The 20176-nt window shown below is 28.8% G+C and overlaps 2 protein-coding genes across 5 annotated transcripts in view; one reads left to right on the forward strand and one right to left on the reverse strand.

The window, feature by feature from the left end:
• Nucleotides 1-15034, reverse strand: part of LOC107457072 (ubiquitin-conjugating enzyme E2-24 kDa) — a 41166-nt gene extending 26132 nt beyond the window's left edge. Inside the window, exons 1-3 of one of the 3 annotated variants that reach the window (XM_087154772.1) lie at nt 14730-15034; nt 2937-3065; nt 2801-2851 (exon numbers count right to left, since the gene is read on the reverse strand). In XM_087154772.1, the coding sequence (XP_087010898.1) occupies nt 2801-2851; nt 2937-3064 (179 nt within the window). In that variant the 5' untranslated portion in view covers nt 3065; nt 14730-15034. Of the gene's footprint in view, nt 1-2800; nt 2852-2936; nt 3066-4943; nt 5006-14729 lie in introns of those variants that run through there. The other 2 variants (XM_087154773.1, XM_087154774.1) reach the window with 2 other exon arrangements.
• Nucleotides 15021-20176, forward strand: part of LOC107457071 (kinesin-like protein klp-19) — a 45196-nt gene continuing 40040 nt past the window's right edge. For both annotated transcript variants that reach the window (XM_016075129.3, XM_016075127.3), the window contains exons 1-2: nt 15021-15243; nt 16069-16279. In XM_016075129.3, the coding sequence (XP_015930615.1) occupies nt 16069-16279 (211 nt within the window). In that variant the 5' untranslated portion in view covers nt 15021-15243. The remainder of the gene's footprint in view (nt 15244-16068; nt 16280-20176) is intronic.

Here is a 20176-nt window from a genome sequence, read left to right on the forward strand (position 1 = left end):
ATCCTTTTCCAGTTACAAAAAGGAAAATTCTGGTTGTTGCTCAACAAATTTATGATCCTCTAGGCATGGTTTGCCCTTTTACATTGTTGCCAAAATTACTTCTCCAGGATTGCCGGAAACAAAAAATTCCATGGGATAAAGAACTACCTGAGGATAATGCAAAGAAATTTCTGAATTGGCAAAATCAAATTGTAATTTTGAAAGACATTTTTATTTCTAGATGGTTGATGAAGAGAACTTTTCCCTTGAAACACTGTAGCCTCCATGTGTTTGCCGATGCCAGTCAATGTGCTTATGCTGTTTGCATTTTTATTCAACTAGAAACCAAAGACTCTGTGTCCTGCGAATTAGTCAGAGCTAAGAACAGAGTATCACCATTGAAGGCAATAACGATCCCAAGATTTGAGCATTTAGCGTGTTTAATAACTGCTCGCCTAGCTGAGAGTGTTAAGAAAGACATAAAAGGTCCAGATATTGAAACATACTATTGGACTGAATCCACAAATGCTCTTGGGTGGATAAAAAGAGAAGATTATTGGGCTACTTTTGTTGCCAATCGAGTAAAGGAAATTCGAACTGTATCTCATCCTAATAATTGGCATTACATACCTGGAAAATATAATCCTGCAGATACACCGTCTCGAGGTAGTACCATCAAACACCTAATTGAATCAAGATGGTTACAGGGCCCAGAATGGCTAAAGCATCCGAAAAAAAGATTGCCTAAATCAGTTCAAATTGAGACGGAACAGGAAATTTTAAGTCAAGCGAAAAGGAAAACTGTTATTGTAAATACAGAGAAGATACCATGGTATCAAAACAAGCTTTCTTCATACCCTAAGTTTGTAAGAACAATCGCTTGGGTGATGCGTTTCCTTTCTAATGTTAGGAAGACGAGGTTAGAAAGGTATTCTCTTACACTCACCGTTGAAGAAATAGAGCAAGCTGAAGTAATTTTATTGAAAGCCATACAATTAGAAGCTTTTGGAACCGTTTCTAATCCTATTTTGAAATCATTACAAACACAATTGGATGAAACTGGTGTAATTCGAGTGACCACCCGTTTGATTCAACGAGAAGGCACTGATGATTTTAAACGACCCATTGTGCTTCCGAGTAAACATCCTGTTGTTGATTTGCTAATACTTTAACATCATCGTAAGTTGAGTCACGCTGGAGTTCAAACCTTAATGACTCCATTAAGAGAAAAAATCTGGATAATAAAATGTAGAGGAACTATTCGTCGAGTCATATGGAGATGTATAAATTGCCAACTATTTAAAGTTCAGAATACAGAGGTATTGTCAGTGACTTTACCTGAGAAACTCGTGAAAATGCTGCTTTTGAAATAACGGGCATAGATTTAGGAGGACCCCTGTATTTAAGTAATGAAGAAAAGAGCTGGTTTGTTTTATTTAATTGTCTATTAATTGTGCAATAATCAGAGCAGTACACATTGAACTTGTTCTATCATTGAGCACTGAAACCTTCTTACTAGCTTTCTGAAGGTTCGTTTCAAGAAGAGGAAGACCTTCTCATGTCAACTCTAACAACGGCAAAAACTTTATAGGAGATAATATTATTTTCCAATCTATCGACTGGCAAAAAGTCGAAAAAATAGCCTCAATACAAAGAATTAAGTGGACGTTCATCTTGATGGGGGGAGCGTCTTATTGGAATGACCAAAGGAATAATGGGACGAGCTCGGCTAAATTTTGATGAACTGTATCCCATTTTGTGTGAAGCTGAGAGCAATATAAATAATCGACCTCTAACTTATCTTTCCGAAGATGTCGATGGCGTACATCCCTTAACTCTATCTTTATTTCTGCAAGAGATCCGATTTGGAAGTTTACCTGAACTAGACGTATATGATTCAGCACATCTAAATAAACGCTTCCGCTATTGCCAGAAATTAAAAGATATAATGGAAAGATTCTGTATTGAGTACTTGGGTCAATTGAAAAATTATTCAAAAAACAAACTCCCCACCACCTTTAAAGTTGGCCAAATTGTTCTTGTAGGAAATGACAATGCTAAAAGGTTAGACTGGCCTATGGCTAAAATACTGGAACTTTATCCTGGAGTTGATAGAAACTCTCGTGTTGCACGAATAAAAACTATGAATGGAGAACTTGTTCGACCATACCAAAAACTTTATCCACTGGAAGTAGAAGATGAAAAGAGATCCCCCTTGATTGAAGAGACAGCATCAATGGAGACTTCGAATGCTAACTGTCAAGAACAAGGAACCCGATGTGACCGGGTAGTAAAACCTGTTCAGAGACTCGGACTGTGACTTTATACACTAATGTGACTTTGGTTGCGTACTTTCCTTTATGTTTTTTCAAGTACGCAAAGTGGGAGCAATGCCGGAAACGCAACTGTAACCGAGCAGAACTTTCCCAACGCATGCGCGATAGAAGTTGTTGTTATCACTCACTGAAAGCAGCATGTCAGTCGTCAACTAGTGACACATTTAGTAATTTACTTATGTAATTAAATGTACAAATGTTTTTCAGATCGCTTAGTATTAGTTAAGAAATCTTGACAGGCCCCGGTGTCCAAGAACCCAAGAGAGGGGTAAGTTTACCCTTTATATATCATTTATAAACTATTGTTTGCATTTCGAAAGCAAAGACGATAAATTTATATTTTTACCATATTTTTCTGTTGATTTTTTAAATATAATTTTTAATTTTCACAAATTATGTCTAAATTTTCACAAATTAAGTACCTCTCAGAAAAACCTAGACAGACCCCTGTAATAACTTTTAAACTTCAGAAGATATGATTTTACCTGCAATTAGGTGGAGGATCTAAAGTAATTTCAGCTAGTTCTTTTTGAATTCTGTAATAAAGAAATATAAAAAACAGGAATGTTAAAATTTTAGAAACCAGCATACCTAAATTTAAAAAATCAGTATCTTACTTACCGTTTAGCACTTGTACTGAGAGCTTTTGCCATCTTAGGATTTACTTTTTCTTTATCACGTTCTTGACAAGGCTTAAATGTGTTATCACTTATTCTTGAAGTACCAGGTATAGAACGATCACTGGACATCCTATATTTTTCAGATTAAATAAAAACAACTTAGTTCAGCTTCATTACTACCACTAGTTAATTAATAAAATTTACTTTTAAACCAACAAATAAAATTGAGTTCAATATAAAATAAGACCTTTTTTTTTAGAAAAAATATAACACATGGAATCTGGTTGAACTTCATATTATGTCATTTCTATGTAATGAAATAATACCAACTGCAGCTTAATACCATTATATACTTCACCTGCATGAACATATAACTTTGTGGTTCTACAATGGTTGTTTCACTCTAAATCCAGAGCATTAGTATTTCAAGAGCAAATTAGTGAGTTAGAAATTACTCTTGGACTCTTCTGTGAAAGCCAATTAATCACTCCTATTTGGAATTTAAAAGCAAAAGAGACGGAATCAGTTAGGCTGTGCCAAATACATGGTAATTAGTTGAAAAGTGTCAGGGTTAGCAAACTTTTGCAGAGGTTGAAAAAGCCAGAGAAAAAAAATTAATAATAACACGGCAAATATCAGACTGGCAAAAATTAATAAAATGGATATTGCTTATTTAAAATATAGAAAGAACCATCAATATTATCAAGGACTATATAATATACAGAATATTAAATATATATACGGATAAAAAGCTCAAAAAGAATCAATGGTCATATTTTCCAAATGAAGGAAGATTAAGCTTTCCGGTGGCACGGTCTGTTAAGATGCTCACATCGATGATTGGAGGGCAGGAGACAATGAGCATGATCCAGATGGCCGACAAAACAACCAATGTGTATATGCAGCAAGACGCGTGTTAAATCTGTAATGGCACATTTGTTGGTTCTGCTACAATTAAAAAGACATTTTTAAATATTTTTTTAAAATTCCTTCTGATATAAGATACAATTATTCTTCGAAAATCCTCTTCAAAGCTTTTATTTTGCTATGCCATGTGGAAACAATATTACTTATTCATTCAATACTTTGAATAATTGAAATAAAATTTTAAATTATCAAAACTGTCACTATAAGCAAACTGCACTTTTTTCTGCTCAATTCAGTAAATAAAATATTTATTATATATTTCAAGTCTTTAATTTAAAATTTCTAGATTTCAGCATAGTTAATTAATAAGAAGCTTAAAGTTATGTCATGAATATTTGAACAGACACACTTTTTTTAATCATTGTTTTTGCAAAAATTACTATTGCCAGTAAAATTCCAAACCTTAAATGTGGGTCATTCCATGTCAAATCATACAGGATTTTACAAAAATGGCACCCACTGTCTCAGATTTTGATGCTGATTTCAAAAATATCATTTATATTTAATCAGTTGTGGGGTTTAAAAGTTATAAGCATTTATATTTTTGCCAAAATGGCACATTTGCCGCCATTTTGATTCATACATCAAAGGCTATTAATGATTGTAACTCACCTTATATTTGTCATAGAGCAATAATTTTTTTTTATTTTGTTCATAATAAAATAATCTGTCATTTACACAGATTTGTTTTCAAATAATTATCTTACTTATTTAGTAAATGGGTCTGTTTTGCAGTTTTTTGATCAACGGAGTTGAGTAACTTCAGGAGCTGATTTCTGGCAACTCGCCCCCTTCAATTTCAAAAATATTTTAGGCAAAGATAGTTGAAAGTGCAAACTAACATGATATAAAAATTTTGATGGGGGTTCACTCACTTTTTTAAAAAAAATATTTTTCTTATGAATTATTATGCGTTAAAAGTACTGGTAGTTTGATGATTTATAGTCCTTAATTGTAATTGTAACTAGAGTGTAATAAATGAGAATGGTAGAAAAATAAGTAAAATAAAGTAAAAATTTTTTAAATTATTTTTTTCTTCAAAAAAGAAAAGGAAAAAAATTGAGAATGAACAAAATTTCACCTTTTTTGTAAATAAATTTATCCAGAATCATATAGCTTTGGTAAATGAGAGATATCAGAATCTAAAAAAAGATAAAAGTTTCTCGAAAAGAGTAGACGGCAATACCAAATAATAAAAAGCAGCCATTAAATTTTATTTTTAATTGAACTAACTTTGATCTTTATGGAAGGAGAAAATCAGAATTTATGATGTTGAATAATATCAGAGAGAAAATCATTGTACACTTTATTTCAATTCGAGCATTTTGTTTGATTCTAAAATGCAATTCAAGACCAACTTATGAATATTTATAGTTAATTTTATCCTTTTATTTGTCACAATTAGGGTTGGCAAGGACAGAATGGATTAATCCACGGTTTAAACCGTCCTGTCCAAAACCCCATTGTCCAAAACCCTTTTACTCAAATTATGTCACAATTTTATCTGAACAATATTTAAAAGGTAGAATAAACATAGAACTAATAACCTATTGATAATTAAATCTACTAGAGAATATTTGTTTTTAAAAATATAATGTTTTATTAATATTGTTTGACTCTTCAATTTAAACAATAAACAATGGAAGATTAATCAGTAATCAAGTTCAATTGGTCCTCTCCTTCAATAGCACATAACTGAAGTTTGACCTTGCCATACAGGTTAAGCTATTAGGGACTAAGTGCTTGGTTACTCATAAACAGGTTTATTTATCTATAAGTACTATTCAAGAATACTTTTATTTCATTCATGTTCGATTCTTTTAGCATAGTGGTGATACATCACCAGTGTTAGTAACTGAAACTGATGTTATGCCCTTCAAAACTGTTAATACATTTTTCAGTTATTTTGTGCTTCCAATTAAAACTTATATATTCATATTTAAAAACAATTTCTTTTTAAATAGATGTCTTTTTTATCATCCTGTGAAGCAGAAATTATAAAATTTTTTTAAAAAAATATTGTAAAAAATAAAAGGTTAATTTTTAAACAAATTTAGTATTTTTTTAAAAAATCATTATTATTTAATATTGCATTATTTATCCTTATGCAGAAACATTATTTATCAGTGTTAAAAGCATATTTATATTTAAAGGGTTAGGTATTGACTTTTGTTCTTTATTGACTTTTGTTCTGAGCTTCAAAAATTATAAACCTTTTCCTATTATATTATATTATTTTCCTTTAATAAGTTAAAGTAAATTGCATAAAAAATATCAAATATTTATCAATACATGTAATTATAATGTGTACAATGGTTACACCTATAGAATTTTTACCGTTTACCAAAGTTCAAGGTTTTGAACACTTTAAGACAGTTTTATCCAGTTTAAGACCAAAACCAGTTTAGGATGTCCAAAACCCCAACCCTGGTCACAATGATTGTTATGGTAATGACATACTCCTAAAAAATTTCATGTAAAACGCTGATAAAGCTCAAAATATTTATTTTCTACTTATTTTAATTATATTGAAATGATTTTAAATCACCAACTATCTGATAATTTGTAATGCTCTTATTTCATCACTAACACCTGCAGGCCATTTTTTTTATTCTGTAAGACTTTTATTGTAATTAGATACATCCAAATTTTTTTTTTTTTAAAAAAAAGTCTGAATAGAAAAAAAGAATACTAAAAACTATTGACACACTCCATCCCTACCTACCCAAAAAAGAAATTTGATTAATCAGAATGTATCATTTGCCAGAACATTTCTGTTTGTTCCAATCAGAATTGAGTCTCATGTAAAATTTATTTTCTTTCAAATCAATAAAATGGTATTTCCATTAATTTAGAACAGAATAGAAATAAGTTTTCAAAAATTTTATATGCATCAATTTGGTATTTAAAGAAGAGTTTTATTATGGAAATCCAAGTATTATGTAGTATTGGATTAACTTTGAAAGATTTTAAATGCAGTTTAAACTGACAGAAGATTTTGGAACTTTCTTTTGAGAACATAGAACTTATTTCATTAAGGAGCAATTTAAATTTTAAGAAAAGTTCAACTATATGCCTCATACATAAGAAGCATATCTGGAAGATGTATTGGTTCAGAAAATTCAGTTTCGTTTGTTTTTCTGTTAAGAATTTTATTCCAAGATTGTCTAAGCGTCGACGTTTTTACTAAATTCCAGGCACCCGCTGTCCTCAAGCAGTCTTCTCTTAAACCAATCCCTTTGATTGAATCTCAAAAACCCCCCTCATTTTGTTCATCTGATAATAAAATCTTCCTTAAAAATTGTTTTCCATAAAGACGTTGTAAGGTTTCAAAGACGTCAACGGTAAAATTGCCCATGTGCAATGGCACGCTGCTGACCATCAGAGACAAGCTAAGGAGCTAAATCGTGACTATCCTAGTGTACGTTGTTTTACCTTACTTTGTATCCTAGTGTACGTTGAAAGGAGCTTTTAAAACTTTATAGAAACAGTTTAAGAAAGATCATTGGTCTTCTTACTGGACACTGCATCCTAAGGAGTAGGAGACACCTATACATAATGGGAATAGAATCCAATTCTTTTTGTCGAGGTTGTCATCTTGAAGAAGAGACATCACGACGCATACTCTGTGATTGTGAGGTCTATTCTGCTCAAAGATTTGAGCATTTGCGTCAATGTCTGGGAACTGCAAGATGTTCCTGTAAGGTGTTTGCTGAATTTTATTTCAGCTATAGGGCTTTCACGCTAATCATGATTTAGGGTTTGGGTACAATAGACCACTGGTTGATATGCCCTGCTCTGTGGAGCTGCCCAACCTCTAAATCTAAGGTTTCAATGACATTTTAACCCATCGGCTGAATCAAAGGTGTCACATTAGGTGGCAGGAAAACAACATGAAACATTCCATTTTCCCAATCTAAGAGATCAGGATTTGGATGCGAAGGAGCATTGTCCAAGAGGAGTAACATTTTTCCTGTTTTTCCCACGTTCTTTTGATGTTTCTTCACATTTGGAATGAAAGTCTTATTGTATCACTCAATAAAAACTTTGGTGTTCACAAATACTTTGTTTTAAAGTGCATAAATGGCAGGCAGTGTTTTAACAATTTTGAAAGGTCTTGGACTTTTTGGATTTTCTAATAATCATTGAAGACATTTGACAATTTCCAGCTGCATTTGCACATGCGCTAATTGTGGCTCTTTCTTTAATTATCTTGTTCCCGGAAACACGTTTCTCATCTCCTGAAGCCACTTTCTTCTGCATTAAAAATAAAATCTTCATATCCTTTAGTTTCAATAATACTTTCTAATTCCTACACAAAATTTGAAGCTGCTTCATTAGATGTGGAAAGTTTATCGCCATGAATTTCTAACCTGCGTATTCCATGTCGATGTTTAAAGTTCCTTAACCATCCTGAACTAGCCTAAAAAGTACCTACCTTTTCCACAAAATTTCTCATGAAAAAATAAAGCCTATTCGCATAATAAGTGGCTAGATATTGGTTGGCCGAATGATCTTCTTTGCAGAAACCACAAATAAAGTGCTTTGTCCACTTCATTGGTGCTTGACTTTTTTTTATGCATTTTCTATTCGAATTTCCATTGTTTTTGTCCATTACTGAAACATAACTGATTCATTTTTTTTCCAATTCCGATACTGTTGATTTTCCTTCGCCATATTCTGACGTTAATTTACTTCCACTTTCTCCATTTCTTAATCTTTTTAAAATTTTGATTTTATCACTTAAGAAAAGAACGATCCTCTTACATTTGCACATCTTTCCAGATTCTTATAAAAAGCCCTTTACTCTGGTAACTCTACTTTTCAACTGATTGTAATCTTGACAACAGAAAACCTGTTGTCCAGTTGGAAGTGACGGCATAAGAACGTGGTCATTCCACTAGTCATTTTCTAGTTTACATTACATCCTCGAAAAGTAAACAGCTGTGAGAAGTGCACTGCATTCACTAATCATTAACCATAAGTGACAACTAACCATCCCCCAAAGAACTTCAGCACTTATCTATTCATAAACTCCTTCTGCATTCCAATCATTGTAGACTGTCAAAATGAAGCTCCCATTATTGGAAGATGATTTTCAATTGAAGAGGGCTAAAGGAGTATGTAGGTTAAACTGTATAACAATACATGTATGTATGGCTACTATAAGAAAACTGCTAAAAAAGGTTGTAAATTAAATATGGTCTTCAGATGTAGTAGATTTTGTTTATTCTTCTAAATTTAGAAAAATTATCGATAAGTTAAATATTAAATATTTTAGCTATAACACTGGTCTGGATATTAAGTATACATAATAAATTTTATTAAAGCATTCATTGAATAATGTAGGAAAAAAAATCCAATTTAAATCAAAAAATCTAACTTCAATAAAAAGGAAAAAAAAAAAAATTCAAAATCACAATCTTTGCCAAGCATGGATATTATTGAAACTGTTGAAAAATCAGTATTAATAAATAAATTATAATTAAGTTATTTTCTCAATTTATGAATTCCAAAACCAAATTAAGTTAGCTAAGTTAATTAAAAGCAGGGTTGGCAGGTTTTTGACATGTGACAGTTTTTGACGGTTTAAACCGTCACGTCAAAAACCTATATTCATATGTGAAATTTAATTAATACATAAAATTTATATATTTTTTATAAAGGATAGTGTTTCTAAATATGTTCTAGAAAAAATAAATTTTAAATTTGGAAGAAACATTTATATTTTGAATAGTAATGAACTAGACTATTGAATTTTGAATTAAATTTCTACTTCCATCATTTTCATTTTGATTATGTAGTCTGATGCCTGTTCTAATTTTTAAAATTACATATTTAATTAGGATAATTAATAAATTTCCATAATAATTTGTTTAAATATTTCATGGATCAGTGACTGTAATGTTCTTCTGTTTAGTTTGACTTTTGTGATTGGTTGTTAGTTTTTCAGAAAAATCAGTAATTCTGAATTTTAAATCTTCAATTTTTTAAAATTCATAGTTAACATAAGACAATACAAATTTAAGTGCTTTCTGTTAAATACACAGAGTAGTTAGTGTCGATTTACAGTATATTCAGCCCATTCATTTACTATGCTGAAAATTTAGTTTATCCAAATGCTTGTGAATTTCATTTTGCTGAATACTATATAGTTTTGTTGAATATCTAAATATTCAGCTGTTGAATAATTACTTCTTGCTTTCAAGATATACATTATTTGTATTCTTAATACAAGGAGAAAAAAAAATTAAGAGATAAAACATTTTTTAAAATGATAATTGTAATAATTATAAATAAATATAATAAACAATATGAATTATATTTATCATTATTCATAAATATAACTACTTTTAAATTCAAATTAACATACTGGATAATAAAGATATTCGGTATAACATTAAAAAAAAATTTTTATACACATGTATCAAGTTGGTATTTATACAACATAACTTGTAAGTTCCTTATAAATATTAGTTATATGTTCCTTATATGTCAAAAATGCATAGAAATAAACTTTTAATTTTCTTAAATATCAAAAAAAAAAATTTTTTTTTTCAAAATATAAATATTTAAAAAAATTTTGTGCAAAATTTTTCTGCACGTGCATTTGAATATAAATTTCTGAGATTTTAAATCTGTTATTTTACCTTAATTTTAATTCAAAAAAATTTTAAAACCTGCTGATTACCTATAGTATAATTAAATTTCAATATAATGCATGGCAACTGTTGGTAGTTTTGAAGTTTATATATTTTCTTGGCAAACTTCAGTTTTTGACATTTTTGATGGGTTTTTGACAGTTTAAACCAGTATTATACTCTTGTCATGACAAAAACCACTTTTTGACATCAAAAACCCAACCCTGATTAAAAGGTATGCAATCTAGTTTAATGTATCATTTATAACAGTAACCTAGTTTATGAACATTTTTTATACAATTTCTTTGCCAATTTGATTATAATGCGTGTGGGAGGGTGTGCAGCTGAGATATTGATATAGCTATATTCATTTAATAGTTTGGAAAATTTTAAATATTTTGTACACATTTATCTGCTAAAGCCTACTGCTTCAATTATTATAATATGAAATGTAATACGTACGAAAGAAAGTACCCCTTACTTAGTAATAATATTACTACTTTTTATGGATTCAATGGAAATTTTAATTTAGTATTACGTTGAAATTCCCGGAAAATCCAGAATCAAACATTTCAACTACCAATTTCAAAACTCTAATAAATACTTAAGATTCATTTCATTTTATGTTTTGAGAATATTCTTCTTGTCCATCCTCTTTTGTTTCTGATATATCTTCAATACTGTAGTGTACCTCTTTTAAAAGTTCTGATTCTCCTCAAACATCATATACTGAAACATTATTGTCAACTATAAATACTTCCTCTTTAATATAAGTTTTTTGCTATTTTTTCTTGGATTCATTACATTTTTAAGCTCTTTTTACTCGTTCAGGTTCTTTATTTTTATCAATACCACTACTCTCTTATTCTTATCAATGCACGCACATTTCACATGCCTATTTAAGTTCAGGAAACTTATTTTCAAACAGATCTCTTAATTAGAGCTTCAAGAAATGGCTTATAAGATTATTCAAGAAAAGTCTTTAAGGACAGGAATTCGAAGAAGCATTTAAAACTCAAAAAATAATTATTTTTTTTAAAAATCTAAGGGAAAAAAATGAATTTTTGAATCTAAGAAAGAAAACAAGTGGTAATCAAAGTATTTCATAAAATCAATGTTTATCAAGAAATAAATGTATTGAACTTAAAGAGGTTTTTTTCTATTATCAACATAGCAAATGTGTAAGGAATTCATATTTTTTAGCAATATTGAAAATTTTTATCATAGAGTTTTGAATTTATATAGATTCATGGTTGGCAATTTCTTGATGGTATTGTCCTCAATACCCTTGGTCAAACTGTGTGACCAAACAGAGAAGCTCAAGTACCTAAACAATTGTTTACTCCTGGAGTAGAGAATGCCAATATTAATAATCTATTAAAATAATAAACAACCACAGCACTAATAACCCATATTCCATATGTTAATGGTTCACCTAATCTATCCATAATCTACAGCGAAAACATATCTCAACAGTTAAAAAATTAAAATTCTTGAATTTAATTAAAATTAAATTATAGACAGTATTAAAACATTATGGAATAGAATGTTTTATTTTTGATTCTTAAATTCTAAAATAAGTCGGTCAGCTGTATATCTATGTCTTCCTAAATTACATATTCAAAACTTTCAGAATGAAAGAATGATGGTACATGACGTAAAGGAAATAAGATCTGATGCTAAGTAGCAGAAATAATCTCCAATTGGCAAAAGGTAAGTTTTCTAAAATTGTCCAAAAAACCCTTTTACAGGTAAAATATTCCTTCAACAAAATAACAGATATCTGCCTGTCACTTTCAGAAGTTACCAATAGCCTTAATAAAAGAATTAAAATTTTAAAAAAAGCAATAAAAGATATTGATAACTACAAAAAGAAGTGCCTCCATGTTTTAGCATCCCTGATTCTTGAAACATCCAACCAAACTTAAAACACATATAATTAAGAATCAATACACATAATATATCTTTCAATTTATTTTAGCACTTTCAGATAAATTATATTTCAAAAGGACATGTTTACTACTAATCAGGGTTGGCAGGTTTTTGACATGTGACAGTTTTTGACAGTTTAAACCATGGTTTAAACCGTCACGTCAAAAACCTCACTGTCAAAAATGTCGAAAATGTCAAAAACCTATATTCATAAGTGAAATTTAATTAATACATAAAATTTATATATTTTTTATAAAGGATAGTGTTTCTAAATATGTTCTAGAAAAAATAAATTTAAAATTTTAAAGAAACACTTATAGTTTGAATAGTAACCAAAATCTTGTACTTTTGAAAGCTCACATCTTTTGTAATATTATGTATTCATTTTCATGTGTTATTGAAAATCTGCAGTGATATTATTAAGAAATTTATTTATAACCAAATTTAGTGTATAGTATAGATTATACTAAAAATTAGACATTTTTAAAGATAAACATTAGCAGTTTTGTACATTAGACATCTTTTAAAGAAAAATCTTTTTAATATTCTTTTAAATCTTCTTAATAATCTTTTTAACTTAAGACAATACAAATTTAAGTGCTTTCTGTTAAATACACAGAGTAGTTAGTGTTGATTTACAGTATATTCAGCCTATTCATTTACTATGCTGAAAATTTAGTTTATCCAAATACTTGTGAATTTCATTTTGCTGAATATTATATACATAGTTTTGTTGAATATCTAAATATTCAGCTGTTGAATAATTACTTTTTGCTTTCAAGATATGCATTATTTGTATTCTTAATACAAGTGGGGGAAAAAAATTAAGAGGTAAAAATTGTTTTAAAATGATAAGTGTAATAATTATAAATAAATATAATAAACAATATGAATTATATTTATCATTATTCCCAAATATAACTACTTTTAAATTCAAATTAACATACTGGATAATAAAGATATTCGGTATAACATTAATTTTTTTTTTCATACACTTGTATCAAGTTTGTATTTATACAACATAACTTGTAAGTTCCTTATAAATATTAGTTATATGTTCCTTATATGTCAAAAATGCATAGTAATAAACTTTTAATTTTCTTAAGTATCAAAAAAAAAATTTTTTTTTTCAAAATATAAATATTTAAAAAAATTTTGTGCAAAATTTTTCTGCACATGCATTTGAATATAAATTTCTGAGATTTTAAATGTGTTATTTTACCTTAATTTTAATTAAAAAATATTTTAAAACCTGCTGATTACCTATAGTATAATTAAATTTCAATGTAATGCATGGCAACTGTTGGTAGTTTTGAAGTTTATATATTTTTTTGGCAAACTTAAGTTTTTGACATTTTTGACGGGTTTTTGACGGTTTAAACCAGTATTATACCCTTGTCATGTCAAAAACCACTTTTTGACGTCAAAAACCCAACCCTGCTACTAATAGAAATCAGAAAGCATGCACAACACAATACTTATGCATAATAATTTACAAAAATCGTTGATATTTTTAAAAATTAATATAATAAAATTACATGGATGGTGTTTCCTACACTAGGGAACGCTGCAAGCTCGGTACCGCCTAAATTTCCGTGTTACTGTTTCCGTTGTATTTTAAAGCCATTTGGCATCATTGTGTTTTGAGAATCTTGCAAACAATGTATTTGATTACTTATTACTTGTGTTTACAATGCTAACAATACTGGTGTTTACAATGCTAAAAGTGTTAACACTAACGTAAGATGGTGCACAGCTTGCAACAAGAACAAACAGTAATAAACTTATGGAAAGAGGCCATATCAAGACTGCCAAAAAAGCGAGTTATTCAAAATCTAGCAACCATGTCACCTTTTTTAACAATATATCTCTAAAAAACTAAAACAAATTTTCACTTCAAACTCAGCAGAGAATTACATATTAACATTAATATCTTATGAAATATGGCAGACTGGGCTCAGAAAGTATCTAATTTATTTCTTTTATTGAAAACAAAATTATCCGTTTGAAAACATCGCCTATCAGAATAACATGTAGTAAGCAGCTGCAAACTTTTTAACCAAAACTAGAGTAAGTGCCGAGCTTGAGATTGTTTACATTTCTATTGAAAACACCATCCATTCTGAAAGTATAAAAATTCCTCATTTAGGCGTAGTTACGAGTAATAGCGACTGTAATTTCATATGTGTGCAACAAAAATAACTGGTTTGAAAATCAAGCAAATAAATTTGCTATATTTAATGAGGTAATTCGTAAAAAATATTTTGTAATAAGAGAGGGAAGAGTAATCTTACCGGCATTTGGAAAGTGTGGTTAAAAAATCTGAAATGGCTGTACATATAAGTTGAGTGCTAACCTGTTTGCAATTCTTTAAATAAAATAAGAAATGAGCTCACAATAGAAGCATACAAATTGTATTTATATATAAAAACAATAATAATTATATATTTTAGATCATGCCAATAAAAGTTTACATAAATAATAGTTGCCAGATTTAATGTAAATTGACAAAGTAAACATAGCGAAGCAGGATACTTCAATTATTTAATCTGAATCGTTCCTAATAATACACTTTTTTAACGGATAAAACACCGTCCTTATGGTAAGGAATTTCTATGGTGAAAAGTTCAGCTTTTAGCTTACCTAAATAGAAAGTTCCATGTATAGCATTTCATTCTTGAATTGGCAACGTTCAGGTTTACTACAACCGCTAGATTTGTTTTTCTAGATTCGTTTTCAGTTGTGTTCTGATAGTGTACTGTGTAGTTTGTCTCCATTGCGAGTTTCAGTTTCTACCCTTCAGGAAATGTAAATATTTATTTTTTAGAAATCTAATATGTTTAGCATGTACTATATGTATAGATGTTGTTCTATTCACTATTAATGTATGTAAAATTAATATGTCTAATCCATTCCAAATACCATGTGATATGTGATTGAAATAATAATAAATATTTATCGTTAAAGAGCCATCTATACGAGCTTTGGAAATGTGTTCCTGAAGAGCTCTGAGAGATCATCGTTGTGTGCGAGTGAGAGAACACCATGTGAGGAGATAATAAATTAGTGTTTTATTTATACAGTTCATTAAAGTGTTCTTATTTGTGAAGTGATTTCATACCAGCTGGCCCTACCATTTATATTAAATCAAACTAATCTTAAAAGACAAAACTTTGCTTATTTTATCGAAAAATGAACACTAGCTACGAATTATTATTACGAATTTTATTTGTTAGGAAATATATACTTAAATTCCTTGAGAAATTATCATACTGAAATCATCTGAACAGAAATAAAGCTGCCAGTTCTTAAATTGTGAATAATATTTGATGTCTTATTTTTTATTATTCTAACCTAAAAATTGTTTAGAATTGTACAGTGTGCAAAGTAAAGTGAACACCCTAAATAACTTTTGATGTAATGATCAGATTTCCTTGTACTAAGACTCAATCTTAATTATTTGAGTTGTCATAACCTTAACATCAAAGAATTGGACTCTTTTTTACTTTGAGTATTTTGACATACTTTGAGAACTTTTTAAGTCAATCTAATTATAAATCTGAAAATTCTTTTCCTATTTTGAATACTATGCAAATATTTACTGAATTATTAAAATTAAAACTTTTTCAATAGATGACGGAAGCGGCAATTAAGGTAGCTATTCGAGTCCGTCCTCCACTTCTTGGTGAAAGCATGAACGAAGATATAGACTTAAATCAGCAAGGTACAGCCATTGAGATTAGAAATGCGTCATTTTCTTTCGACATTGTTTTTCCTCCTGAGACTTCTAATGAAGATGTGTATAAAGGACTAGTGTCGGAGAAGATACAACATTTATTTGAGGGTATGTATTTTCACCTTAAATTATTTATTTTATATTTAATAAAACTTTAATTTCTTTTTTTACCACCATTTTATTTTGAAAAAAGTTCTAGTAACCAGGGATCAGTTAATACTTTTTTTTGCCCTCATCTTAGCTTAATCTTTACAGGGTTCCCACGGTCCTTAAAAGTCCTTAAAAACTGCTTAATTTTTATTTTGGAATATAAGGGCCCTTAAAAGTACTTAATTTAGATACAAGGTTTTTAAAAGTCCTTAATTTTTCCCCATAACTAGAGTTGATCGGAATAGTTTTTCAGTTCAATATTTTAAAACAAAATACCGTTCTTTTATCACCTAGAATTAAACCATGCATCATTTTAGAGAAACAGAAATGAATGTGCTTGGGGGGGGGGCTACAAGCAAAGAGAAGAAAGCATGTCCTTTTACTAATATATTGATTCTTTCATAATGCTATTTTAGGGGGGAGGGAGTGCAATTTTAAAGTACCTAAGTAGAAGACCTACACTGAACTTCAAAATTTACAGAATTCAAGAAATTCAGTTCTACTGGTCATCTGCTTATAGGAATTAAATAAAACCCTAAGAAAAAAAGTATTTTTTGAACTAGTATCCATAACGAAAACTATTTCCTAATATCAATTTAATTTGTATAATATTTTGATAAGTAATAAGTAACTGTAAATTTATTAAAAACAGTAACCTTTTTTTTTAATATTCATGATTGTATTAAAAATTAAACAGATCTGTCCGAAACAGAGTTTGAAAAATCCCTGCCCACCTATGTTTTTCATCAAAAACCTGGGTTTTATTGGGTTTTCATTGAAAACCTCAAGTTTTTTCCTGAATACTAAATGAGAATGCATGATTTGCTTCTAACAAGAAAGTTAAATATTTGTTAACTATTTATAATTTGTTTAGTTGCATTGTAAATTTTTTTTTTAAGTTTAGATTGTTATGCTATTATTTTTGTTTCTTAAGGATAAGGAGATTGTTACACAATATTTAAATCTACTCAATTAAAAGATCCTTAGATTTTAATAAAATCCCTATTCACAGGGATGAGATTTTTCCGCTTTTTAACGGATTTCCGCTTTTTTCACTTTTATCTCTTGAATTTCAGCTTTTTTATCAAAAATTCAGATTTTCTAAAAATTTCACTTTTTTTTATAAGTATTCCACTTTTTCAGAAAATTCACCAATTTTCAAAGAGAAACAGAATCCTTTCTCATTTTTACTTATTTTAGCTGTTTTCTTCCCTTTTACACGCAGCAGATAAGATTTTCCGAATTTTTTACCAGCCCTCCAGATAGATCCGATTTTCGTAGTTCAAACAACGCTGCTTATGACAAGCCTTTTAGAGGTCCCAAGCCTGGAATCTGCTAATATCTCGATTCTTATTCACAGGTTTTTAATATCAAACATAGCTTTTCATATTTGCGTGTTGCGCTTCTTATTTACGCAATTTGAATATTGTATGTTGCCATTCTTATTTACGAGATATACGAGATTTAAAAATTCGATATTTTGTTTTGTATTTACGCCTTCTTAAAAACCTATGTAGCAATTCGTATTCATGCAAGTTTAAAATTCCATGTCTTGATTTGCTCGTGCGGTTTATAATATCAAATATTGATTTTTCGTCTTTATACGTGATTTTAAAATAAGGCATTGGGATTCGCATTCACGCATTCTAAAAATTCTGCATCATAATTCTTATTTATGCGATCTAAAAATTACGCATCATGATTCGTATTTACGTGATCTGAAAATTATGAATCATGATTTCCAAAATCCATAATTGTTATTCATATTCACGCAATATTAAGATCAACTATCGCAATTCTTGTAAGAAGTAAATTTTTTTTAAATTAGTTACTATAAAGGTGACTGTTTTTCTAACGACGATTATTAGTATATGTAAGTGTTACAATATCAGAGAAACTGGAAGGGAATATATTCAAAACTTACATTCTGTGCTTGCAACAAAGAAAAAATAGGATTTGTCACAAGATGTTTGAAAATGGACTAACGACTAAATATAGCAAACAAAAGCAACCACTTGAAAAGGGATTTAATTATTTTATTTATTTTATTATTTTTTTTTTTGGAAAAAGAGTTATAACTCATCATCAAAATTTTATTTATAATTGCTGTTATTAGTGCTATAAAATGCAAAATTCTTATCAAATAAAAAGCAATTATCTAATCAGTTGCTGATTGTCGTGTAATTTTTAAAAACTAAAATAGCATTTTTTGTATGTTAAGGTTATAAATCTGAAAATTCTTTTCCTATTTTGAATACTATGCAAATATTTACTGAATTATTAAAATTAAAACTTTTTCAATAGATGACGGATATTTCTACTTCACTGTTATTGATATGTTTCAGAGGGCTCTTAGATTAGACTATAATATGAACAGGGGTCTGTCCAGGCCGAATTTACTACCGTTTAGCGGTACCTTCACAAATTCAACTTTTGGAAAAACGGTAGTTTCACAAATTCAATTTTAGGAAAATCGGTAGTTTCACAAAATAATTTTTCTTGAAACTTTATTTTTGTATCCCTTAAGAAACGATAAATCCATATTTGTACCATATTTTTGTGTTGATTTTTAAATATAATTTTTTATTTTTCACAAATTATGTCTAAATTTTCACAAAATAGGTACCTCTCAGAAAAACCTAGACAGACCCCTGATGAACATAATGATTCGGTCCATTGTTAAAGTTTTTTTTTCCAATATAATTTAAAAAGTAATATTACTGATATATTTGCTATAAATCACATAACAGTATTTGTTAAAAGAAATGAAATATTAATGTATATTCTCAGTAGTTTTAATATCCTAAACAGGTAGTTTTTCAAGTAATAATTGTCTCTTATGTGAACTGAGGAAAAATATAATTTCCAGCTTTATATTCAATTTTTGGTTGTTTTATAAATAGTTTATGTTTTTCACCAGATTGTTTAGTTATCATGTACAGTTAATTCCTAATAACAGGCTTGGTTGGAAATAATTTTGTGTAAAGCTCATCATAAAAATAAATACAACACATTTGTTGCTTAGTAATAATTTCAAAATTGTTAAGTTATATACCGTTTTCAATGTGTTTTTCATAAAATATTTCAATATTTTTTTACAAAACATTACCTGATAAGGTGATATTACTGGATTATTTTATAATGAAATTATACCACTTTCAGTTTTCAATTGTTAATTTGTGATAAAGATAAAATATCAAATCATAATAATAGTTAGAGAATATTACGAATGATAGTAGATGATAAAGAAATATTACTAGTAAAACTCTATAAATGATTAAAATATAAATAATTTATCAGTATTTGTTAATTAAGGGACCTTATTAATTTTCTGACCATAGAAATATGTTGATACCTTTGAAAAATTGTTTTAGACCCTTTAGTTTACATGTTTACTAATTAATAAAAAATTAATAATAAGAACTAATAAAAAACAAATTATAATTTGAAAATTATAAATATTCTCAAATCTAATTGTATTTTTATTCTATAAAAATTTTCATAAAAGCATTTATTGCAATGAATTTAAAAAATATACTGAGCAAAGCCTTATGAAAAAAATCTGGAATGATTTAAGGTGCTTAGATATTAGTATCGCCTGTTTTTACTCAAAATGCGACTTAATTTTACATGGGACAGTTAAGAAAACTATTCTCAAGCATGTGTCTAATTTAACTTTTTAGTATTAATTATTTTAATATATACCCTTATAAATGAAACATTTTATTAGTAGAAAATATGGAATTTTTTTGGCCTAACTGAATATTCAGCAAGATTGGCCCACAAATGAATATATGATGCAGGTCTAGTAGCGAAATATAAAAACTTGTTGCGATAAATTTTTTGCCAAATTTC

The sequence above is a fragment of the Parasteatoda tepidariorum genome, chromosome 11 (assembly GCF_982258835.1).
Source record: "Parasteatoda tepidariorum strain Cologne lab strain chromosome 11, Ptep-v5.0, whole genome shotgun sequence".
Lineage (NCBI taxonomy): Eukaryota > Metazoa > Arthropoda > Arachnida > Araneae > Theridiidae > Parasteatoda > Parasteatoda tepidariorum.